The sequence below is a fragment of the Mobula hypostoma genome, chromosome 8, assembly GCF_963921235.1.
Source record: "Mobula hypostoma chromosome 8, sMobHyp1.1, whole genome shotgun sequence".
Lineage (NCBI taxonomy): Eukaryota > Metazoa > Chordata > Chondrichthyes > Myliobatiformes > Myliobatidae > Mobula > Mobula hypostoma.
In genome coordinates this window covers 57,911,798-57,937,459 of record NC_086104.1, presented here as the reverse complement: position 1 = coordinate 57,937,459, position 25,662 = coordinate 57,911,798, and the positions used below count along the sequence as shown (strand labels likewise).

At 40.8% G+C, this 25,662-nt stretch overlaps 1 protein-coding gene across 1 annotated transcript in view; it reads left to right on the top strand.

The window, feature by feature from the left end:
* Nucleotides 1–25,402, top strand: part of LOC134350560 (serine/threonine-protein phosphatase 4 regulatory subunit 3) — a 77,486-nt gene extending 52,084 nt beyond the window's left edge. Inside the window, exons 9-16 of the mRNA XM_063055923.1 lie at nt 643–745; nt 5,439–5,483; nt 12,764–12,922; nt 16,375–16,544; nt 16,686–16,828; nt 17,658–17,839; nt 22,251–22,456; nt 25,266–25,402. Of these exons, the coding sequence (XP_062911993.1) occupies nt 643–745; nt 5,439–5,483; nt 12,764–12,922; nt 16,375–16,544; nt 16,686–16,828; nt 17,658–17,839; nt 22,251–22,456; nt 25,266–25,361 (1,104 nt within the window). The 3' untranslated portion in view covers nt 25,362–25,402. The remainder of the gene's footprint in view (nt 1–642; nt 746–5,438; nt 5,484–12,763; nt 12,923–16,374; nt 16,545–16,685; nt 16,829–17,657; nt 17,840–22,250; nt 22,457–25,265) is intronic.
* The last annotated feature ends 260 nt before the right edge of the window (nt 25,403–25,662 follow it).

Sequence of the window (25,662 nt, the reverse complement as noted above, 5' to 3'; positions counted from 1 at the left end):
TGCAATCCAAATTTCAGCTATTTTTCCTATAATGCACCAAATTCATCTAATTCTGCAGTACCATCCTTAAACCATTTATATTATTAACCTTGTACCTGTAATCAGATGATCTCAGATGCAACTTATTTGCCTTGTCACCATCCATGACAGCAGTGTTTTTTGCTGCATTGGCACTCTACTGCAACTTGTTCCCAAAACACTGCTACATTACTTAATTAATTTGACTTTATTACTAATAAGTGGTTGTCAATTTTAAAGAATTGATAATTTTACTTTTGAGCAGTAGAAAGAGAAACTTAAAATATTGAATATGACTCAGTTGCCAAATGTGAAGTTTTTAATCGAAGATTTCTTTGGGGGAGGAAATTTAATGAAGTTAGTTTAATTAAGTTTTATTTATGTTTCTGCTTTTGTGTACTTAATGGCAATTGCTTGTCAATCCAGTTGTTTTTACAATGTTCATAATTAGTTAAGATTTAAACTGTTGCAGTGATTTGACAATTTGTATACTTGAATACTGTTTTAAAGATGAGTTCTGCAGCTGTTCAAACCAGCATGCATATATGAAAAATGCCAGAACTTCAGTAGTGAAACAATTAAAGTACTGACTAATGAGCAGTGTATTCTTGCCATTTTTGTTAGAAAACTGAGAAAACAGAATTCCTCAGCTTTTTCTACAAGCATTGTATGCATGTTCTAAGTGCTCCTTTGCTGGCTAATACAGATGATAAACGCAGCTATAAAGGTAAGTTTCAAACTGATGTGTATTAAAGTCCTCTTTTCTATAAAGCATACTGAGAACCTTTCAATATTAATTTTGTCTGAAAATTGTAATTTTTCTCATTTGAAATGCTTTTATCTATAGTCATGTTTTCTTTGATACATAAATTCAGTCATTATGCTATTTCCTTGTTTAAGAACCAGTGATTGATATCATTGATGAATGGCTTTCATTGTCAATCTTGTCGTTACCACTGGGTTGATCTTACAGGAAAATGGCAAAGTAGTCTTGATTGTAGGACTTACGACTCAATTTGACACCTCCCACACACACTGCATGACCCATTGAATTCCTGCAGTATATTGTTAGTTGGCAAAGTAGAGTTTGCTCCCCCACCAGAAAATACAAATAGCTTTACAAGGAAGAAATAGGAATGAGTATTCACTCTCTTTCTTCAGACTCCACCCCCTCCACCATAGCAACAGGGACCCTGAGGAGCAGGCAGTAGGCAGATTTTGGAAAGGTGCAGTAATAACTGTGTGAGAGACTTCAACTTCCCTAGTATTGAATGACACCTCATTAGTGCAAAAGGTTTACATGTGCAACATTTGTTAGGTGTATTGAAGAATGATTAAGGTGTCAGATTTGTCAGTGGGTGAGTATTTCAAATACAGTGACTGCAAGTCCCTAATCTTTACAATAGGCTTGCACATTTATTATATTGTCGGGGGGGGGGGCTCAAGTACAGGAAGTCAAAATATGCTATTAGGCAGGAACTGGCGAGCATAAGTTAGGAATGGATGTAGTTGGAAAATGCATCATGGAAGTGTGGAGGTTGTTTAGGGAGCACTTGTATGGGGTTTTGTAAAGGTTTGTCCCATTGAAGCGGGGTAGATGGTAGGGTGAAGGAATCATGGTTGACAAGGGATGTGGAACATCTAATCAAGAGAAAGAAAGAACTATATAAAGTGTAGGAAGCAAGGATCAGACAGAGCTCTTGTGAGTAAAATGGTTGCCAGTACGGTGCCAAAGAAGAGACTTAAGAGAGCAGGAAGGGTACATGAGAAGGCCTTGCAAGTAGGGTTAAGGATTAGGATTTGAGTCATCCTCCTGCTCTATGTGACTAGAGTGAAAGTAGGACCAATCAGGGATAAAGGCAGTAATATTGCCTGGAGTTGGAGAAGGTCCTTATGAGCTATTTGCATCAGTATACACCAGTGAGAGGGACCTTGACAAATGTGAGGACAGCATAGAACAGGCTAATGTGCTGGAGCATAAGAAAGAGGATGTACTGGAATTTTTGAAAATATTAGGATAGAAGTCCCAGAGACCAGATGGGTTGTACCCCAGGATACTAAGGGAAAAGATTGTTTTGCCTTTGGCGAAGATCTTTGCATCCTCACTAGCTCTAGGAGTAGTACCAAAAGATTGGATGGTGACATATTATTCCTTTGTTCAAGAAAAGTTATGTGGATAATTCTGGGAATTGTAGACAAGTAGGACTTGCATCAGTGGTGGGAAAACTAATGAAGAGGAGTTTTAGAGTCAGCATTTATGAGCATTTGGAGAAGCATAGTCTGATTAGGGGTAACCAGCACAGGTCATGCCTCACAAACTTGATAAAATTCTTTGAGGATGTGACAAAATTTATGAAAGTAGAGCAGTGAGTGTCATATATACAGTGCCTATAAAAAGTGTTCATCCCCCACCCCTGTAAGTTTTCACATCTTATTGATTTACAGCATTGAATCATTGTGGATTTAATTTTTTTTTTACATTGATCAACAGAAAGACTCCTTTGTTCAAAGTGAAAACAAATTTCTACCAATTGGTCTAAATTTATTACAATTATTAAACACAAAATAATTGATTGCATAATTACCCCCTTCAAGTCAGTGTTTAGTAGATGCACCTTTGGCAGCAATTACAGCCTTGAGTATGTGTGGATAGGTCTCTATCACCTTTGCACATCTGGGCGCTGCAATTTTTCCCCATTCTTCTTTACAAAACTGCTCAGGTTCTGTCAGATTGTATGGGGTTCCTGAGTCATAGGTCCCTTAGTGGCCTCACTCAGTTTTTGAGGACAGCCTGTTCTGGGCAGACTTACAGCTGTGCCATATTTTTTCCATCTCTTGATGATTGACTTAAAGGCTGATTTATACTTGTGCATCAACTCAACGTCATAGGTACGGCGTCGCTGCGAACCCTATGCAGAGCCTACGCGGATCCCTACGCCACAGCCCAACGTGCACCTCTCCCAAAATGCAACTACGCGTCGTAGCAACGCAGACTGCAACAACTGTGATTGGTCCGCCTGGTAGCATCGCATTTCCTCCTACGCTGCAATAGCTTCCCATTGGCCGACTGAAGAGCAGAGAAGGAACTCTGGCTGCAATGTTTTCCATAAAGCTTTACAGACCTCCGAAATTATGGAGGACACATTTCGCTTTTACGAAAAAAGACACTGGCTTTAAACTTGTTTACCCAGAGAAAGACTACCATGACCATGAAACCTTGCACGGGCAGGTGTGTGTGCATGCACGATGTGCCCGAATTGTGGAGTGACGCAGACACACCAACTCAGAAGTATGCTCACATCGCACGTAGGCCACTTGCATAGGTTACGGCATGGAGTTGACGCACAAGTATGAATCAGCCTTTACTGTACTCCCAGGGATATTCAATGACTTGGAAATCTTGTATCCATCGCTTGACTTGTGCTTTTCAATAATCTGTTTGTTGGGGAGTGTTCTTTTGTCTTCATGGTGTAGTTTTTGCCAGAATACTGACTCACCAGCAGTTGGATCTTCTAATACAGGTGTATTTTTGCTACAATCATATGAAACACCTTGACTGCACACAGGTGATTTCATTTAACTAATTATATGACTTCCGCGCGCAGAAAAGGTCTGGGAATATGCATTCCCCACAGCAGTCCCACCCAGGGAGGGCGGGAACGGGAAGGCTTTAAAGCAGGCCGCAAAGTTTGAATAAACCTCTTTCATCGCAACTCTAACTCACCGACTACATGTGGTTATTTTAGCGCTTGTTGTTTGATTGTTAGGGGTGTTTTGTATTGCTGTATTTAGGCTCTATTCTTGGTGCGGCTGTAACGAAACCAAATTTCCCTCGGGATTAATGAAGTATATCTATCTAAAACTAATTGGCTGCACCAGTGATGATTTGGTGTGTCATATTAAAGATGGTGAATACTTCTGCAGTCAAATATTTTGTGTTTTGTATTTGTAGTCAATTTAGGTCACTTTGTAGAGATCTGTTTTCACTTTGATATAAAAGTATTTTTCTGTTGGATTAGTGTCAAAAAAAGCCAAATTAAATCCACTGTGATTCAATGTCGTCAAACAATAAAACATGAAAACTTCCAAAGGGGTGAATACTTTTTAAAGGCACTATATATGCATTTTAGCAAGGTTCTCCGTTGTAGGCTCATTCCGAAAGTCACAAAGCATGGTATCCAGGGAAACGTGCTGTATGGATTCAGAATTGGCTAGATGATAGAAAGCAGGAGGTTGAAATAGGTGGAATGTATTCCACCTGGAGATTGTGGCCATTGATGTCTGCAGGGATTCTGGGACACCTGCTCTTTATGAATGTCATAAATGACTTGGATGATGAAGTGGAAGGATGGTTTAGTATGTTTGCAGATACAATACATGAATTTTGGTGGTGGTGTGGATTGTGTAGAAGCTTGTAGATTACAATGGGATATTGTTAGGAGTCAGAGCTAGGATGAGAAGTAGCATATGGAGTTCTGTCTGAAAAAGTGTGAAGTGATATGTAAATCTCTCAAGTGTTTCTCCGTAAGTTGATACAGTTTTAAGGAGGTCTTTGTTAGTCAGGAGATTTAAGTTCATGAGCTGCAAGGTAATGCTGCAGCACTTTAAAACCCTGGTTAGACCACACTTGAGTATAGTGTTCAATTCTGATTGCCTGTAGGAAAGATGTGGAAGCTTAGCGAGGGAGCACAGGAGATTTTGCAGGATACTACCTGGATTAGAGAGCATGTTTTATGAGGAAAGGCTGAGTGAGCCTGGTCTTCTCTTTGGAACGAAGGAGGATGAGAAGTGATTTGATAGAAGTGTATAAGATAATGAGGCATAAATAGAGTGGACTTTTTCCCAGGGTGCTACAAGAAGGCATAATTTTAAGGTGATTGGCAAAAAATATAAGGGGGAATGTCAGGATGGTTTTTCACACAGAGTGGTGGCTGTATGAAATGTACTGCCAGGAGTGGTGGTAGAGGCAGATATGTTAGGTATATTTCAGGGACTCTTAGATGGGCACATGGGTGAAAGAAAAATGTGAGAGTAAAGGGTGCAATTGATTTTGGAGTAGGTTGAAAGGTCAGTGCAACTTCATGGGCCAAAGGGCCTGTATGGCACTGTTGATGTTTTCTAAGCTGTACACCTTCCTGGCTTGGGAAAAAAATTTGAATTTTCTATAAAGGCTGAATGAAAACCTTGTGGAAGTGCTTAAGCGCCGAATTACTCCCAGCCATCTCAAGAAGCAGTAGTGTTGGGCATTGTGTACTGTGCCTTCCAGACAATGTTCACCTACTGTATCATGCATGTAGAGTGAATAATTCTATCAGTCAAATTCTGAATTGTTGTGTTTTCTGAATGGATAATTCTAACTTGGTTTTGAGAACCAATTTATCAGTGAATCGCAGTAACATGACTCTTTCTTTGTCCATTAGATGCCATTGTAGACAGATCAAACATGAATATTGCTCTTTGTTCTGGTAAGTTAGATTGATTTTATCTTTTAAGATTGAATAACTCATAGCTTTAATAATATTTATTGTGGATTTTAAATTTCAACATTTTATAATTGATTACAATTCATTCTGAGTTGATCAGTTTTGTGTATAGACGTTTATTGATTTGAATGGTAAATTAAAATACACTGCCTGCATAAAATGTCCATATATGCTAGTAGTTAACTTTCTTTTTTGTAAGAAATGTGTTGCCAATAGTGGTGCCAAATAACACGGACTGAACTGTAGACTTTTTTCCAATTAATTTTAATTCATCCAATATTGACTACAGAGCAGTTTTATATTTGAATTTTATTTGTGAGTATCAAGCACCATCAGTAGGTAAATCTATGCATTGTGATAACAAACCATTTGGACGGCCAAGTTCCATTTTTGGGTCAAAGATGAGTTATTTATGTAAGCATAACTCAAGGCATATCAGTATGTGACTTCATTGATTTTGGTCTTTGTAGCTGAAGAACTGGCTGACAAAAATGTGTGTTTGTGTGTGTATACTGTTCAGCAGGCAACTTGTGTACTATAGTAGCAGATCAACAAGCCTTTTCCAGCTCTTCAGGAGAACCATCCAATTAACGCACAAAATGCTGGAAAATCTCAGCAGGTCAGGCAGCATCTATGAAAATGAATAAACAGTCAACATTTCAGGCCCAGGCCCTTCATCAGAACTGGAAAAGAAGGAGAAAGATGCCCCAATAAGAAGGTGGGGAGAGGGAAAGGAGTACAAGCTAGAAGGTAATAGGTAAACCAGGTAGGTGGGGAAGTGGGGGGATGAAGTAAGTAGCTAGGAGGTTACAGGTTGGAAAGGTAAAGAGCTTGAGAAGAAGGAATTAGAGAGGAGAGTGGACCATGGCAGAAAGGGAAGGAGGAGAGGCACCAGGATGAGGTGGTAGGCAGGTGAGGAGATGAGGTAAGTGGCCAGAGTGGGGAATTGAAGAAGAAGGAAGGGGGAGGCAGAAATTGGAAGCTGGAGAGATCAGTGTTCATGTCATCAGGTTGAGGTAGCCCAGACGAAATGTGAGGTGTTGCGCCTCCAAATTCAGAGTGGCTTGATTGTGGCAGAAGAGGAGGCCATGGAAGGACATATTTGAATAGGGAATATGGTTGAAATGGAAATTGTACATTTTGCGGATGGAGTGAAGGTGCTCCAATTAATTCTAGTGTCATACAGTCTTACAAACGTGCTGCTGACATCTTATTACCTTATCAAATTCAGTTATTAGACAAATCTTCTCTTCACAAATCTTTATTGACCTCTTCGCATTGAAAGTTTATGCAGTCCAGTAGAATTGATTTCCACTTACTTTTCCTCGCTGAAATTAAAGTAACAAAATTTGAACTTAATTGCTGCATCACCACATTAATTTTCTATCAATTCATTTGGTCCAAGGAGTAATCCAGAGGTTTAATCTCTTAGTTAACTAACTGCCCAGAGAACCTCAACCTCTTCTACCATTTTGTTGGTATTGAAGTGGACTTTTGGCTCTTCACCTTCACTTCTAGAATATTTTATAGCCAGTCTGTTCTATGACTCTGCTGTTAAGAAGAGGACATATCCTGAAATCACATCTGCAATCAAGGGAACTGTAAAATCTCATGTAACAATTTCTGTCTACACCTTTCTCCTTGCTTTCTGTATAACTAGGCAATGCATGATGCAATGGTGTTCACTTTAGCTGCACTCCTTAGGGCAGGGTTGGTAAACCTATAGCATGCATGCTCAAAATGGCACGCACAAGTATTATTGGCACAAGGCAATAGGTTCCATTCCTTGATTCTTTAAACCCCACCCATAGTAAAAAGATAATGATTATTGTTACTGCCAAATGAAGCAGCAAATGAATTTTTACAACCCAAGAGCAGTGAAATGTTTTCACGGACATCCATAATTATTGTTACTAATTTATTAATTAGGAATATCTGGTTGAAATTACAATGGCACACGAGAAATTTTTAGAAGATTATCTTCAATTTGGGCGCATGCTCTCAAAAATGTTCGCCACCCCTGCCCTAGGAGAACCCTCTTCCTCCATCCAGTGAGGGGACAGCTGAATGTTTACTGAATATGTATCATAAACATGATTTTGAAGATGTTGGAAATGTAGAGCAACACTCAGCAGGTCAGGCAACATCTATGAAAAGGGATAAATAGTCAAATGTTTTGGTTCAAGACCTTTCATCAGGACTGGAAAAGAAGTGGGCAGAAGCCAGAATGAGAAGGTGGGTGCAGAGAAAGGGAGGGGAAGGAATTTCCAGTTGTTACTGAAATTGATGCTGAATGTGAGGTGTAGCTCCAACCTGAGTTTGGCCTCATCATGGCCATGGACAGACATAACAGAATGTGATTGGAAAGTCAATTTGAAATAGGCAGCCACTGGGAAATCTTGCCTCTAGTGGCGGGCAGAGTGAAGGTGCTCAGCAATGCTGTCCCGAAATCTGCATAAGGTCTCGATGATGTTGGGAAGGAATACCAGATTTAACAGGTGACCCCAACAGACTTTCAGGCAAAGTGACACCTCACCTGGTAGTACTGTTTGGAACCATGAATGGTGGTGGGCAGGATGTGTAGGTGTAGAACTTGTCACGCTCGTAGGAATAAGTGCCAGGAGGGAGATCAGTGGGCATGCATTGGGTCAAACTGATGTAGAAATCCTTCCAGTAAGCACCATCCCCCACTCTCCGTTTTCCCTGGGGATCTCTGAGTCACTCCCTTGCCGACTTGTCCATCCCCAACTATGATATCATAATTCCAGATGTTATTCCAGGCCCTTTTTCATGATCCTGCATTTAAATATGTGCAGCTCAAGACCTTAGTTGCACCATGATTAACCTTTTGATTCCTGACTTTGTCTGAAGTTTTGAAAGCATCTATCTCCACAACCTCTCCATTATCTGTTTTGCCACCCTGGTTCCCATCTCCCTGCAAATCTAGTTTGAACCCCTCTGCGCAGCAGTAGCAAACCTTCCCGCTGGGATATTAGTCCCCTTCCGGTTCAAGTGCACACAGGTCCCACCTTCCCTGGAAGAGAGCCCAATGATCCAAAAATCTTATGTCCTCTCTCCTACACCAATTCCTTAGCCACATGTTAATCTGTAATCTTCCTATTTCTGGCCTGACTGGGATGTGGCACAGGTAGCAATAATGAGATCACAACCCTGGAGATCCTGCCTTTTAACTTAACACAAATGTCCGCTGTTTATTTTCCTCCATAGATGGTGCCTGACTTGCCTTGTTCCTCCAGTATTTTATGTGTATTGCTCTTGAACATATATTTCTATATTAGTACAGAAGAATGCTATTCAGTCCGTTAAATCTGCTGTGCAAGGATTTCCAGGGGAGCAATCTTATGTGTCCCACTTGTCTCCGTTGTTTTCTTGTAACTGATTCTCTCTTGCATATATATCCATCATATCCCCTTTCATTCAATATTTCTGTTAACTTCTGCTCAAGTAATTCATACATCAATACACAGATAAATAGTATTTTGGGATATCAAGGGAAATAGCAGCACCATGCATTAACAGAGGAAAAAATGCTCACAAGATCAGAACAAAAGACATAACGCTACACCTGAACTTGAGGGGGACCAATATCCTAGCAGGCAGGTTTGCTAGAGCTGTTTGGGAGGGATTAAACTAATCAGGCAGGGGGTTGAGAACCGGAGTTTATCGATTTATTTATTGAGATACAGCACCGAATAGGCCCTTCTGGCCCTTTGAGCCGCACCACCCAGCAATTCCCCCAATTTAATCCTAACCTAACCATGGGACAATATACAACGACCAATTAACCTACCAATGGTTCATCTTTGGACTGTGGGAAGAAACTGGAGCACCTGGAGGGAACCCACACAGTCGTGGAGAGGATGTACAAACCCCTTACAGACAATGGTGGAGATTAAACCTGGGTTGCTGGTATTGTAAAGTGTTGTGCTAGTCACTACACACATGCTGGAGGGACATAGTAATCGGTATAGAAGTAGGTGTAGTGTGATTTGTGACTGAGGGGAAGGATAGGCAGATGATAGGGCAAAATTGCATTTAGTGGGATAAGCTGAAGTGCAACCTGGGAGCAAAATTGAAAAGGATGATGAATATAGGACTGAAGTTTTTATATTTGGTTGCAGGCCATATACAGTATAAGGTAGATTATCTTGTAACGTAATTAGAAATTGGCAGGTATGCAGTGGGTATCATGGATTCATGGCTGAAAGAAGATCGCTGTTGGGAGCTTAGCATCTAAAGATGCACATTGTATCAAAAGGACAGGCAGGTAGACAGAGGGGTGGGGTGGCTCTGTTGGTAAAAAAAAAATGAAATTAAATCGTTAGAAAGAGGTGGCATAGGATTGGATGTTGTGGAATCCTTGTGGGTAAAGTTAAGAAACTACAAGGGTAAAAAGATGCTGATGGGAGGTATATACAGACCTCTAAACAGTAGTCAGGTTGTGGGGTACAAATTACAATAGGAAATGGAAAAGGCATGTAAAAAGGGCAATGTTGCGATAGTCATGGGGGAGTTTAATATGCGGGTAGTTTGGGGGAAATCAGGTTTGGGCTGGATTCCAAGAAAAGGAATTTGTAGAACGCCTACGAGATGGCTTTTGAGAGCAGCTTGTATTTGAGCCCACTAGGCAATTGAGAACTCTTGTGTTGTGCCAGATTTGATTCAGGGAGCTTGAGGTAAATGAACCTTTATGAGGCAGTGATCATAATGTAGAATTCACCCTGACATTTGAGAGTGAGAAAATAAAGTTAGATGTATCAATATCACAAAGGACTAAAGGGAATTACAGGGGCATGAGAGAGGAGCTAGCCAAAGCTGTCAAGCAGGGATGATGGCAGAACACCAATGACTGGAGTTTCTGGGAGCAATTCAGAAGGGCCAGAATAGTTGCATCACAGACGAAGGAATGTTCTGAAGGAAGATTGATGCAACAGTGGCTGACAAGGGAAGTCAAAGACAGCATAAAACCAAAAGACAGGGCATATAATATAGTTTTAAAAAAAAAATGAGAAGTTAAAAGGATTGTGAACCTTTTTTAAAAAAAGCAACAGAAGGCAATTGAAAAGTCAGGAGAGAAAATATGAAATTATGAAGGTAAGCTAGCCAATAATATCAAAATGGATACTAAAGGTTTTTTCAAAGAGCGGTATATTGGACCACTGGAAAATTATGCTAGAGAGGTAGTAATGGGCGTACAAAACTTAAGTATTTTGCATCAGTCTTCACTGGGAAGACAATAGCAGTATGCAGAAATTCAACAGTGTCAGGAGGCAAATGTGAATGTATTTGCTATTACTAAGGAGAAAGTGCTTGGGAAGCTGCAAGGTCTGAAGGTAGGTAAGTTACCTGGACCAGATGGACTATACACAAGGGTTCTGAAAGAGGTAGTTGAAGAGAATGTGGAGGTAATGATCGTTCAAGAATCATGAGATTCTGGCATGGTTCTGGAGGACTAGAGAAGTGCAAATGCCATTCCACTCTTCAGGAAGGGAGGAGGCAGAAGAAAGGAAATTTAGGCCAGTTAGTCTGACCTCAGTGGTTGGGAAGATGTTGTAGTCCATTATTAAGATGTTTCGGGGCACTTGGAAGCACATGATAAAATAGGTGAAAGTCAACATGGTTTCCTTAAGAGAAATCTTGCCTGACAAATCTGTTGGAATTCTTTAAGGGAAAAACAAGTAGGATAGACAAAGGAAACTCAATGGATGGGATTCGCTTGGATTTTCAGAAGGCCTTTGTCAAGGTGTCGCACATGAGGCTGCTTAACATGATAATAGCCTATGGTATTACAGGGAAAATACTAGCATGAATAGAAGACTGGCTGACTGGCAGGAAGCAAAGAATATGAAGCCAGTGACTAGTGGTGTTCCGCAGGGGTCGGTGTAGGGCCATTTCTTTTCACGTCAATGATTTGGATAAAGGAATAATTGTCTTTGGCCAAGTCTGCGGACAATATAAAGATCAGTGGAGGGGCAGGTAGTGTTGAGGAAGCAAGGAGTCTGCAAATGAACATATTGGGAGAATGGGCAAAACATTGGCAGATGGAATATAGTGTACTTTGATAGAAGGAATAAAGGGGTAGACTATTTTCTAAATGGGGAGACAATTCAAAAATCAGATGCAGTGGGATTTGGAAGTCTTTGTACAGGATTCCCTAAAGTTTAACTTGCAGGTTGACTCAGTGGAAAGGAAGGCAAATGCAATTAGGCATTTATTTTGAGATGACTAGGATAGAAAAGCAAGGCTTTATAAGGCATTGGTCAGACTGCACTTGGAGTATTGTGAGCAGTTTCGAGCCCCTTGTCTAAGAAAGGATGTGCTGGCATTGAAGAGGGTCCAGAGAAGGTTCATGCAGAAATGAAAGGGTTAATGTATGAGTAGTGTTTGATGGTTCTGGGCCTTTACTCACTGGAGTTTAGAAGAGTGAAAAGAGGATCTCATTGAAACTTATGAAGTATTGAAAGGCCTAGAGTTGGTGTGGAGAGGATATTTCCTATAGTGGGGAACACCATAAAACATAGAAGCAGAATTAGGCCATTCAGCTCATCAAGTCTTCTCCGCCATTCCGTCATGGCTGATCCTGGATTTCACTCAACCCCATACACCTGCCTTCTCGCCATATCCTTTGATGCCCTGACCGATGTGGAAACGCTCAACTTTTGCCTTAAATATACACACGGATTTGGCCTCCACCACAGTCTGTGGCAGAGTATTCCACAGATTTACTACGCTAAAAAAGTTTAGAAGTCTAGGTTCAGAGGGCACAACCTCAATAGAGGAATGTCCATTTTGATCTGAGATGAGGAGGAATTTCTGTAGCCAAAGGGTAGTAAATCTGTGGAAATCATTGCCACAAGTGACCAAGGAGACCAAGTTATTGGGTTTATTTAAAGTGGTGTTGATGGGTTCTTGATTAGTCAGGGTATAAAGGTTACAGGGAGAAGGCAGGAGAATGGGGTTGAGAGGAATAATAAAGTGTGCATAATAGAATGTCCTGTTATTCTGTTAAAGGTGCTAAATCATGTGCATTGATTTTAATTTATAGTTGCTATTTTTTGAGCTTTTTACGTTAAGTTCTGAGCAGTACAGTAAGCTGAATATAGTTGACCAGCTAACTTTTGTGAAAGAAGACGGTGCAGCCAAATTTACATTGCATTTTCAACCATATTATAAGGTAGCCCTTCTGTTGACCTGCATTTTGATCACAAATGCTTAACTCAGCTTGTCGTGTTTCTTTTTAGATAACTTCCAGACGGCACAACTGTTGGCCTTGATTTTAGAGCTGCTCACATTCTGTGTAGAGCATCACACATATCATATCAAGAACTACATCATGAACAAAGATTTACTGCGAAGGGTTTTGGTACTGATGAATTCAAAACATACCTTTCTAGCCTTGTGTAAGTTGATGTTTGTGAGGTAAACGAATGACTGAAATATCTCAGTATATTCGTTGTCCTTTGTTTCCTTGTTCTTCAATTTATAGAGAATTGTATTTTTCTATTTCACCGAAACAGTCGATGGACAGCTAGCTGTTCTACTTGTACTGTATAGATTGAATGCACCAAGCCATTAAGATAAAAATTTGACAGTTACGTGAGCAGTTCTCCCAAACCGCATATTTCCGTAGGATGGTCTTGGGGATTTTCAGGCTATTGTATCTCAAAACCAGAGCCTCTACCCAAATAGCAAAATTTTAATGAAATAGAAATAACTGGGATATACAGTCAATGGTCACTTTATTAGGTTACAGGAGTGGAACCCAGTGTAGTCTTCTGCTGTTGTAACCCATCCGCTTCAAGGTTGGACGTGTGTTCAGAGATGTTGTGCATACCACTGTTGTGACGCATGTGTATTTGAGTTACTGTCGCCTTCTTGTCAGCTAGAACCAGTCTGGCCTTTCTCTGAGCCCTCTCATTGACGAGGCATCCTCGTCCTCAGAAGTGTCACTGGATGTTTATTGTTTCTCACACCATTCTCTGTAAACTCTGGAGGCTGTTGTGCATGAAAATCTCAGGAGATCAGTTTCTGAGATACTTAAACCACTTTGTCTGGCACCAACAATCATTCCACAGTCATTTATCATCAAAGAATGTGTAAATTGTACAACTTTGAAATTTGTTTGCTCACAGATAGCTACAAAACAAGAAAACCATAAGAGCCCAGTTAAAGAAAAAGAATAAAAATAAAAGACCAACACCCAATTTGCAAGAGGGGGAGAAAAACACATCATGCAAACAATTGAAGTGAACAACAACAATCCAAACCAAAAACCTGAGTCCTCAGATCCGAACCCTAGAGTAGGCCCAAATGCTTACTTACAGTTTTCTCCACTTCCATCCACAGGATTTAATGAGGTGAAATGGTTCAGGGCACAAATTCCAAAGGGTAGCTGTATTTTGATTGTCAACATGGAAGAACTAAATATTGATCCAGAGTTGGAGGAGATGAGATGCATATGTATTCAATTCTGGATTATTTTAAGTTTCTGTATGGTGGTGAAGAGGAGGCCATTTGGAGAATTAAACCATTTTGGCATGAAAATTCCAAGATTCTGAAGAATTAAGAATAGACTGCTCGAGTTACATGTTTTGATTTTGTAGATTAAAGAATTGGGGAAGGACACCGAAGTTCGTGCCACTGATGTTGATGAAATCCATCTTGAAGTCATTTGACCCCAGTGGGAATCAGACTATTCTGATTTAGTTCAGTTTTAGTGGAGAGCTTAAAGAAATCTGTGTGTGGCGCGTGGCCAAGTGGTTAAGACGTTGGACTAGTGATCTGAAGGTCGTGAGTTCGAGCCCCAGCCGAGGCAGCAAGGCATGTAACCATACACTGCTCCAGTCCACCCAATTGAAAATGGGTACCGGCAAAATGCTGGGGGTTAACCTCGCGATAGGCTGGTGTCCTATCTGGGGGCGGGGGGGGGGGTGTAGTCTCGTACTCTCAGTGGCTTCACACCATGGAAACCGGCATAAGCACCGGCTTGAGGAGCCTATAAGGCTCAGGACAGACTTGAACTAACTAATTTAAAGAAATCTGGGTCTTTAATAATTCTGGAGAACAATAAGAATGGAGCCCTGTGAGTCAATGAATAATTCTATAACTTCATTTTATTTTGTAAAGAATAATTACATAAGAAATAGGAGCAGGAATAGGCTATTTGGCCCATCGAGCCTGCTCTGCCATTCAGTAAGATCATGGCTGATCTGACCATGAACTCAACTCCACCTAGCTGCCTTTCGCCATAACCCATAATTCTCTTACTATGCAAAAATCTATCCAACCTTGTCTGAAATATATTTACTGAGGTAACCTCCACTGCTTCACTGGGCAGAGAATTCCACAGATTCACCACTCTCTGGGAAAAGCCATTCCTCCTCACCTCCATCCTAAAGTTACCCTGCCCCTAATCTTGAAGCTATGTCCCCTAGTTCTAGTCTCACCTACCGATGGAAACAACTTTCCTGCCTCCATCTATCCCTTTCATAATTTTATATGTTTCTATAACCCTCTCCTCTCATTCTTCTGAAGTCCAGTGAGTACAGTCCCAGGTGACTCAATCTCTCCTCATAGCCTTAACACCCTCCTCTCTGGAATCAATCTGGTGAACCTCCTCTTCACTGCCTCCAAAGCCAGTATATCCTTCCTCAAGTAAGGAGACCAGAATGGCAAGCAGTACTCCAGGTGCAGCCTCACCAATACCCTGTACAGTTGCAGCATAACCTCTCTGCTCTTAAATTCAATTCCTGTAGTAATGAAAGCCTTCTTGATAGCCTGCTGCACATGCAAACCAACCTTTTGTGATTCATGCACAAGCACTCCCAAGTCCCTCTGCACGGCACCATGCTGCAATTTTTTTTTATCATTTAAATAATAATCTGATCTTCCACTTTCCTTCCAAAGTTTATGACCTTGTATTTACCAATATTGTATTCCATCTGCCAGATCCTTGCCCAATCTCATCTGCAGCTCTCTGTAGACTCTCTGTATCTTCTGCACGATTTGCTTTTCCACTTAATTTATGGCATCATAATGGCATCAGCAATCTTAGATATACTACACTTGGTCCCCTCTTCCAGATTGTTAATGTATATCATGAACAGTTGTGGGCTCAGTCCGACCCCTGCAGCACACCGCTCACATGTTAGCTGATTGACTAGAATGTAAGGGAGATTTGTGATGGAAGATGATTTGAGATGTGTCAGTGGAGAAGAATGGATAAAGTAAAAGCAGAGTTAGGTGAAGTTGAATTGTATTTCCAAGCATGAAGGGTGGGAGCTGGATTATAGGGTGCCAGAAGGGAAGGTGAATATGTAATTCACTCTCGGCTTTTGCAGACCCTGGAGTGAAAGGACTGAGGAGGATTATGGGAAGGTTTTTAGTGTTGTAAAGACGAAAGCAGATACTGTTATTAATCATAGGATCAGGTAGAATTTTACTGTTCAGTAGTAGTCTTGAGAGCTGACATTGAGCTCTATTGCTGAAATGAATTTTGTAAAGAATGAGGCAAAGTTGCAGAGTTGGAGGGGGTGAACTGTTCTCTTGGATTAAACTAAATTGTTGAAACTTATAGCAGATCATACCACATCTGTGGGAAGAAGAACAGTTAGCCTTTGAGGTTGTCTGAAAAAAGAGAGACATGACCTGACCTGCTAAGTATCTCCTGCATTTTCTACTTTAGATTACCAGCAAATGTTTTTTTTAAACTTTCACTTGTGTTTTCTTGGCCTTGGATGCCATGAATTGCTTCTGGATTGATCAGTGGTTTAATAGGATTCAACCATAGTAATGGTCTAAATAATGGCAGAACTTGGATGTTTTACAGCATTTTTTCTCCCCCTGGAAATAGGTGCACTGCGTTTTATGAGAAGAATCATTGGACTGAAAGATGAATTCTATAATCGTTACATTATTAAAGGAAACCTCTTTGAGCCAGTTATAAATGCATTTTTGGATAATGGAACTCGATATAATCTGCTCAATTCTGCAATAATTGAGCTCTTTGAATTTATCAGAGTGGTAAGATTTCTTTTTGCAATAGTATGTAGTAAATGTTTTCACATTACATAGTGTTTGAAGGAGATAAAGCTTTCCTCAAGTTTTTAGTAAATTGAGGCTTACTACAGTTCTAAGAAGTGTGATCTATTTTTTTGGTCGCAGGAGGATGTCAAGTCACTCACAACGCATATAATTGACAATTTCTACAAAGCACTTGAAGATATAGAGTACGTGCAAACGTTTAAAGGGTTAAAGTTAAGATATGAGCAAGAAAGAGATCGGCTTCAAAATCAGAAACTAAGCAGGTGTGGAATTCATTTCAGAACCTTTTTCTCCTTTCTAGCTGCTCTAGCTTTATATTTTTCAACCTGCTTTGACCAAGCTTTCGCTTATTAACCAAAATAATTTTTGGTTCTGTTTACAGAATCAAAGGGGGGCATTGCATACTGCATCCTTACAGCATTTTTATGCATGCCATTGGTTTTCCACCCCTATGTATATTAACATGCTCCAAATTGCTCACCTGTTTAGATCCTAACTAAGGCTCTTTAAGGATCTATGTAATGTAGGGAAAGTGTGAAAACTTCACATAGAGAGCCAAGAGATCTGGAGATATTGGCTATTTGCAGTACTAGTGTGTCAGCGCAACTGATTGTGTAATACTTACACCAAAATGTCTACTAAATAGTCAAGATTACTCTTGGCATTTTGCACTTTTCTATCTGGTTTCCATTGCAAACCAGGAAGAACATGTGTCTCTGACTTGATTATTCATCAATTTGTTTTGCAAGTTGTATATAAATTGGTCAGCTGGTGAAATTACAATTATTCTTGGGTCTAATATCCTTGAAATATTGCATACCCTAGGATATGTTTATATTCAGTATATTCAGATGAAATTTGACTAAAAGTGAGAGCAGAAAATAATGAGTGGGGAGTAGGGGGAGGAGAAATCTTTAAAATTGTAAATGGGATTAAATCGGAGTTTAATCCTGTTGATAGAATTTCAGAAGTTGTGTGTGTATGTGTGAGAGATCTAACTGTGGTCAGATTGGATGCTGAGAAATTCATTTCCCAATTGACATTTTTAGGCTACTGTGGAACTTGTTAATTTATTGTTTGTTTCATTTCAAGTGTGCCATCCATATTGCGTAATAACCGGTACCGGAGAGATGCACGAGCTTTGGACGATGATGAAGAGATGTGGTTTAATGAGGAAGAGGAAGAAGGAGAAGCTCTGGTACCACATGTTGAAAAATCTAAATCTGAGGATGACTATCCAGATAGTTATGGAAAATTTCTGGAGACTAAAAAGGGTAAAAGAACTTTTAGTCCTCTGGTCCATTTTGATCCTTACTGTATTTTAATGGCTCCTATGGTGGTCAACAGTTAAACTGACAGTGATTGTGCTTATAAGTGTATTCAAGTTTGGGAGTGTCAAGATAATGAAAAAGTACATAAGGAAAGGGAGCGGAATGAGTCATTAGACTCTTCCAGCACTACCACTTCCAGCACTATTCACTTTATCCACTGATTGCCTTGATGTCTTCAAGCCAATCAGTTTCTTTTAAGTCAACCCAATCACTGAGGCTCAAGCCTTCCAGGTTAGAGAATCAAAAAGGTTTGGTACCTCCTTGAGTGAAGAAATCTTGTTTTCCAACTGTGTGGAGCTTGTCAAAAGACTTCCAAAACTCCAAATATATTACATTGGTTGGTTTCCCTTATTCCATGAACTCCAGCAGATTAGTCATACAAGATTTTCTGAAAGCAGCATTGACTCTGCTCAATCTTATTGTTTTCAAGGTGCTCTGTTATTATTTTCTTCAATATAAAGTTCAGAATTGTCCTTATTCTGAGTTAAAAATTTGAATTCTGTCTCCCATTTTCCAAAAATAATGAGGTTATATTTGCTACCTTCCAATCCGCAAGAACAGTTCCTGAATCTTGAGAGCTTCAGATCTTTTACCATCTTTTGCAAATCTCTGATGGATCGTCAAACCTTAGAAATTGATATGCTTTCTCCTCAACTTCTCTAGTATTACTTTTTGACGCATATTTAGTTCTTTCATTTTCTTATTCTCACTGAACCCTTTCTAATGAATCAACTGAATTTCTTGTGAAATCTACTACTTTATTGTGAAAACAGAGCTGAAATATATTTTACTTATTTCACCATTCTTTATTGCCTATTATGAATTTCCTTTTCTTTATAAGGGGCTCTTCACTGATCTTTTTCTCTTTAAGTACTTATAAAAGCTATTATAGTCAGTTTTTGTTTTTCATAGCTATACACTCATATTTTGTTTTCTGTATCAATTTCTTTGGTTTTCCTTTGACTCTTTAAAAGGTTCCCAGACCTCTGGAATACAGTTATTTCTGAAAACTAAATGAATGGTTAACTAAATTAAACGTGGAATCTCAATGGTTAGTCATTGGAAAGGTTAAAAATTGAGTACTTCAGGATATCAATTAATACTTTGCATCATCAATGGGGACAGGAGAGGTTCCGGAGGATTGGAAGGTTGCAGATGTTGTTCCCTTATTCAAGAAGGGAGTAGAGATAGCCCAGGAAATGATAGACCAGTGAGTCTTACTTCAGTGGTTGGTAAGTTGATGGAAAAGATCTTGAGAGGCAGGATTTATGAACATTTGGAGAGGCACAATATGATTAGGAATCGTCAGCATGGCTTTGTCAAAGGCAGGTCATGCCTTATGAGCCTGATTGAATTTTTTGAAGCTGTCATTAAACACATTGATGAAGGTAGAGCAGTAGATCTAGTGTATATGGATTTCAGCTAGGCATTTGATAAGGTACCCCATCCAAGGCTTATTGAGAAAGTAAGGAGGCATGGGATCCAAGGGCACATTGCTTTGTGGATCCAGAATTGGTTTGCCCACAGAAGGCAAAGAGTGGTTGTAGTCGGGTCATATTCTGCATAGAAAATAGGTGCAGGAGTAGGCCATTCGGCCCTTCGAGCCTGCACCGCCATTTATTATGATCATAGCTGATCATCCAACTCAGAACCCTGCACCAGCCTTCCCTCCATACCCCCTGATCCCCGTAGCCACGAGGGCCATATCTAACTCCCTCTTAAATATAGCCAATGAACCGGCCTCAACTGTTTCCTGTGGCAGAGAATTCCACAGATTCACCACTCTCTGTGTGAAGAAGTTTTTCCTAATCTCAGTCCTAAAAGGCTTCCCCTTTATCCTCAAACTGTGACCCCTCGTTCTGGACTTCCCCAACATCGGGAACAATCTTCCTGCATCTAGCCTGTCCAATCCCTTTAGGATTTTATACGTTTCAATCAGATCCCCCCTCAATCTTCTAAATTCCAATGAGTACAAGCCTAGTTCATCCAGTCTTTCTTCATATGAAAGTCCTGCCATCCCAGGAATCAATCTGGTGAACCTTCTTTGTACTACCTCTATGGCAAGGATGTCTTTCCTCAGATTAGGGGACCAAAACTGCACACAGTACTCCAGGTGTGGTCTCACCAAGGCCTTGTACAACTGCAGTAGTACCTCCCTGCTCCTGTACTCGAATCCTCTCGCTATAAATGCCAGCATACCATTCGCCTTTTTCACCGCCTGCTGTACCTGCATGCCCGCTTTCAATGACTGGTGTATAATGACACCCAGGTCTCGTTGCACCTCCCCCTTTCCTAATCGGCCCCCATTCAGATAATAATCTGTTTTCCTATTTTTGCCACCAAAGTGGATAACTTCACATTTATCCACATTAAATTGCATCTGCCATGAATTTGCCCACTCACCCAACCTATCCAAGTCACCCTGCATCCTCTTAGCATCCTCCTCACAGCTAACACTGCCGCCCAGCTTCGTGTCATCCGCAAACTTGGAGATGCTGCATTTAATTCCCTCATCCAAGTCATTAATATGTATTGTAAACAACTGGGGTCCTCGCACTGAGCCTTGCGGTACCCCACTAGTCAGGGCCTGCAATTCTGAAAAGGTCCCGTTTATTCCCACTCTTTGCTTCCTGTCTGCTAACCAATTCTCTATCTACATCAATACCTTACCCCCAATACCGTGTGCTTTAAGTTTGTACACTAATCTACTGTGTGGGACCTTGTCAAAAGCCTTTTGAAAATCCAAATATACCACATCCACTGGTTCTCCTCTATCCACTCTACTAGTTACATCCTCAAAAAATTCTATGAGATTCATCAGACATGATTTTCCTTTCACAAATCCATGCTGAATTTGTCCGATGATTTCACCGCTTTCCAAATGTGCTGTTATCACATCTTTGATAACTGACTCCAGCATAGAGGTCGGTGACCAGTGGTGTGCCTCAGAGATCTGTTCTGGGACCCCTTCTCTTTGTGATTTTTATAAATGGTCTGGATGAGGAATTGGAGGAATGGTTAGTAAGGTTGCTGATGACACAAAGGTTGGGGGTATTGTGGATAGTGTGGAAGGCTGTCAGAGGTTACAGCGGGACATTGATAGAATGCAAAAGTGGGCAGAGAAGTGGCAGATGGAGTTCAACCCAGACAAGTGTGAGGTGATTCATCTTGATCGGTCAAATATGATGGCAGAATATAGTATTAATGGTAAGACTCTTGGCAGTGTGGAGGATCAGAGGGATCTTGGTGTCTGAGTCCATAGGACGCTCAAAGCTACTGCACAGGTTGACTGCGGTTAAGGCATACGGTGCATTGGCCTTCATCAACCGTGGGTTTGAGTTCAAGAGCTGAGAGGTGAGGTTGCAGCTGTATAGAACCTTGGTCAGACCCCACTTGAAGTACTGTGCTCAGTTCTGGTCACCTCATGTGGAAGAACGTGGAAACTGTAGAAAGGGTGCAGAGGAGATTTACAAGGATGTTGCCTGGATTGGGGAGCATGCTGTATGAAAATAGATTGAGTGAACTTGGCCTTTTCTCCTTGGAGTGATGGAGGATGAGAGGTGACCTGATAGAGGTGTATAAGATGATGAGAGGCGTTGATCGTGTGGATCGTCAGAGGCTTTTTCCCAGTGCTGAAATGGCTAACACGAGAGGGCACAGTTTTAAGGTGGTTGGAAGTAGGTACAGAGCGGATGTCAGGGGTAAGTTTTTTACGCAGAGAGTGGTGAGTGTGTGGAATGGGCTGCTGACGACTGTGGTGCAGGTGGATATAATTGGGTCTTTTAAGAGGCTCCTGGATAGGTACATGGAGCTTAGAAAAATATAAGGTAACCCTAGGTAATTTCTAAAGTAAGTGCATGTTCAGCACAGCATTGTGGACCAAAGGGTCTATATTGTGCTGTAGGTTTGTTATGCTTCTATATAAAATTATGAGATTAAATCTTTATTCAAACATTCAACATATGAGGAGTAATTTTAAAAATTAAATGTTCTGTTCTTCATGCACTTCATGGAAGAATTGATTTAGGTTTAATGTACTAAATTTTACCTTAACAATGAATTATGTTCATATTATGTTCATAAAGTGGGGAGAGTGCTGGAATTGAGAGGGGTCATTTTGAAGACAAGATACCATGCCATTGTTTTATCCTATCTTTATCTTCAAGAAATACATGGATTCAGTTACTGCTTATTTTATTGGTCTGTTTTCCTAAATTCTTGGTATTATTCTCATTTTCTCTTTCAAGTTTTTTGTCATTCTCTGTAATCAAGTTCAGAGCACTAATATGTTGGAAAGAGCAAGTTAATAGTCTGAAATTGGTGATGTCCAAGCTTATAAAAGTTTCTTTCCTAGCTAAAGAAGGTGAAGACAAGGAAAACCTTCCAAAGCGGTCATCAAGTCCCAGTTTTAAGTTTACATTTTCACATACTGGTCCATCCAGTACAACAAATGGAACAAATGGCACTCATGGCAAATCAACAGCAGCTCAGACCACTCCAGCCAGTTCAACGAGTTCTTCCTCAAAACATACCAGTCCATCGACTGCGGTGACAGCAAAGGTTTGCATAATCTTTACTTTTGAAAATCTGCTTCAAGTTGGTTTATTACTAAATTATTTAGTTCTTTGATTTTATAATTTGTAATTTTACGTCTAGGCCTTATAAATTGAGATCGTCTAATTTCTGTTAAATTTGAGCTTTTGTAACATAGTTAGATGAAGACTCCGCCAAGTGATGGTACTATGTTCTTAAAATAAATCTTAATTTTCAAGCCATACTTTTTTTAAAAAGAACTTTTACCTTTGTATTGTGTGCAAATTTAGCTACAAAGCCATCAGTTCCATCATCCATATCATTGACATATGTGAAAAGAAGCAGTTCCAACACAACGCCTCCAGAATACCACGAGTCACTAGCAGCCAACTAAACAAGGCCCCACCCACCCTCTATTCCCACTCTTTGCCTCCTGCCAGTCAGTGAAACTTTGCTCCATGCTAATTATTTTTCCTTTAATTATCTTGTTTAGCCCCTTGTGTGCAGTACTTTGTCAAACTTCTAAAAATCCAGGTAAACAAAGATGGCGGCGCGACGCAGCTCGCAGCAGCCACTCCAGTGGTGATGTCTGTTACTTGTCAAGTAGGGTGCTGTGCACAATACTGATGTGATGGAGACGGACGTGAGAGCACATCTGGTGAAACTTCTGAAATGCCTGCTTCGCTGCTGCTGCTACTGTGTGGTCCAGAATCTCTGGAGGGGAAGGCCCTGAGTCCTCGGCTTTGCTTGTTGCTCGGCAGCCGGGGCAGGGTCGAAGCACTCGGCAGAGCATGGTGCTCAGTGTTGAAGGGCTGGTCGGAGGCTCAAAGTTTTCAGACGGACTCAGAGTCAGCTGCAGTCGGGTGCTTCCAAGGGTGCTGCATTGGCAAGTTTGCAGCGCTTGGAGGTTCATGGCAGGGAGAGTTTCTCCCTTCTACCGTCTGCGAGAGATGATGAGGCTATCGGGACTTTGAGACTTTCTTTTTTACCATGCCCATGGTCTGCTCTTTATCAAATTACGGTATTGCTTTGCACTGTTGTAACTATATGTTATAATTATGTGGTTTTGTCAGTTTTAGTCTTGGTTTGTCCTGTGTTTCTTGTGATATCGTTCTGGAGGAATATTGTATCATTTTTTAATGCATTTCTAAATGACAATAAACGAGGACTGAGTGTCCTCATAATCTCATCATCTAAAAAAAAACATCCACTAACTCTCCTTTGTCTATCTTGCTTGTTATTTCATCAAAGAATTACAACAGGATTGTAAGGCAAGATTTTTCCTTAAGGTAGAGGTTTGCAGCCTGGGGTCCGTTAAACCCTCGGTTAATGGTGGGGGTCCATGGCATAAGAAAGATCGGGAACCACATGTCTTAAAGAAACCATGCTGATTCTGGCCTATTTTATCATGTGCCTCCAAGTACCCCAAAACCTCATCCTTAATAATGGACTGTTCACAATCATCTGAAGGGCTCTGCGGACTTGACTCTCGAGCAAGCCAGTAGAGCAAAGATTAATTTCCATGTTCGGATGTGAGGCAGGAGAGGAGGGGCTCCAAGCCAGGCTGAAACACAGAGGAACGAGACCCCCTGTACCCAACATCTTGTTAGCAAATGTGTAGTCACTGGACAGCAAGGTAGAGCATTGATCTATCAGAGGGAAATTGAAAAATTGTTGTGTTCTGTGTTTTTTTTACCAAGACATAGCTTACTCCCAGCCCGCCAGATTTGGCAATCAGACCCGAAGGCTTCTTGATACATAGGATGGACTTAATTGCTGATTCGGAAAAGGCAAAAGTTGGGGGTGTGTGTTTCATGATAAACTCTCTGTGATGCTCCAATGTTGCGGTTCTGTCATACTCGGTTCCCCCAACCTGGAACACCTAATGATCAAGTGCTGACCACTTTATTTACCAAGAGAGTTCTCCTTCGTCATCCTGACCGCAGTTTACATACCACCATCAGCCAACTGATATCACGCCTTGAGATGCTGCCGTCACCAAACAAGAAACAGGTCCACCCCAAAGCATTTCAAATTATAGTTGGAAACTTCAACTAGGCCTGTTTGAAGACATTTCTGTGTAATTACCACCAGCATATAATCTAGCACCTGAGTTCCCAACACACTACTACTGTTATACTGTGGGAAGGAATGCCTATTGTTCCATTCCCAGACTGCATTTTGGGAAATCTGATCACTTGGCTATCCTTCTACCTACATACAGGCAGAGGCTCAAGAGCAAGGCTCCAGATATAAGGACAATAAGAGGTGGTCATGTGAGGCAGAGGAGTGGCTATGGGATTGCTTCTGATCAGTAGATCTGAATGAATACACCAGTTGTCACAGACTTTATATTAGCAGTTGTAAGTAACTATAAATTACTATGGTTGCACATTGCACATTTAGGCAGAGATGTAACGTCAAGAAATAAAGTCAATTCAATTCAATTTCGGTCTCTGAGGTCGACATGAGAGCATTCTTTAGGAGGTTGAACCTATGGAGGCATCCGACCCAGATGTGTACTCGGCCAAGTACAAAAGATCAACTAGCTGGAGTGTTCACTGAAATCTTGAACCTCTCACTTTGGCGGTCTGATGTACCCACCTCTTCAAACAGGCCTCAATCATACTTTGAATATTGTACATCTTGCAAACCACGGAAGTCAGGCTAACTGGCCTATAATTTTTAGTCTTTTGCCTTCCTATAAGACCACAAGACCTAGGAGCAGAATTTGCCCATTTAGAGTAGATGTAAATCATTTCCTTTGAATTGTTGGGCATATTTCTTATGCAGCATTGCTAACATACGTTTATCTTTTTTTTCTGATATACTTCAGGGAGGTCGTGTGGGTCTTGTAGATTATCCTGATGATGAGGAAGAGGAGGAAGAAGAAGAAGCATCACCAAGGAAGCGACCCCGGCTAGGTTCATAATTGATGCATTAGCTTGCATTAGGATCTGATACAGTGGTGCAACTGTTCCATGAACATCGGATCTGAATCGGAAAAGGCTCCTGTACTGTGAAAACAGAAGATGCAGATAAGGAGTAGCAACAGTATGCTTCAACCAGAGGGCTTGAGTTCTACATGGCAACAGTATGCCAATGAGGAACTGGATCTCTCTGGAATAAAGTTGGAAAGGCAAACTGGCCAATAAGCTGGTAGGACTAGCAGTTAGTACCTGGGAATTGATTGACAGTTTCCCAAATGGGGAAGAGAATCTGATTTGGGATGG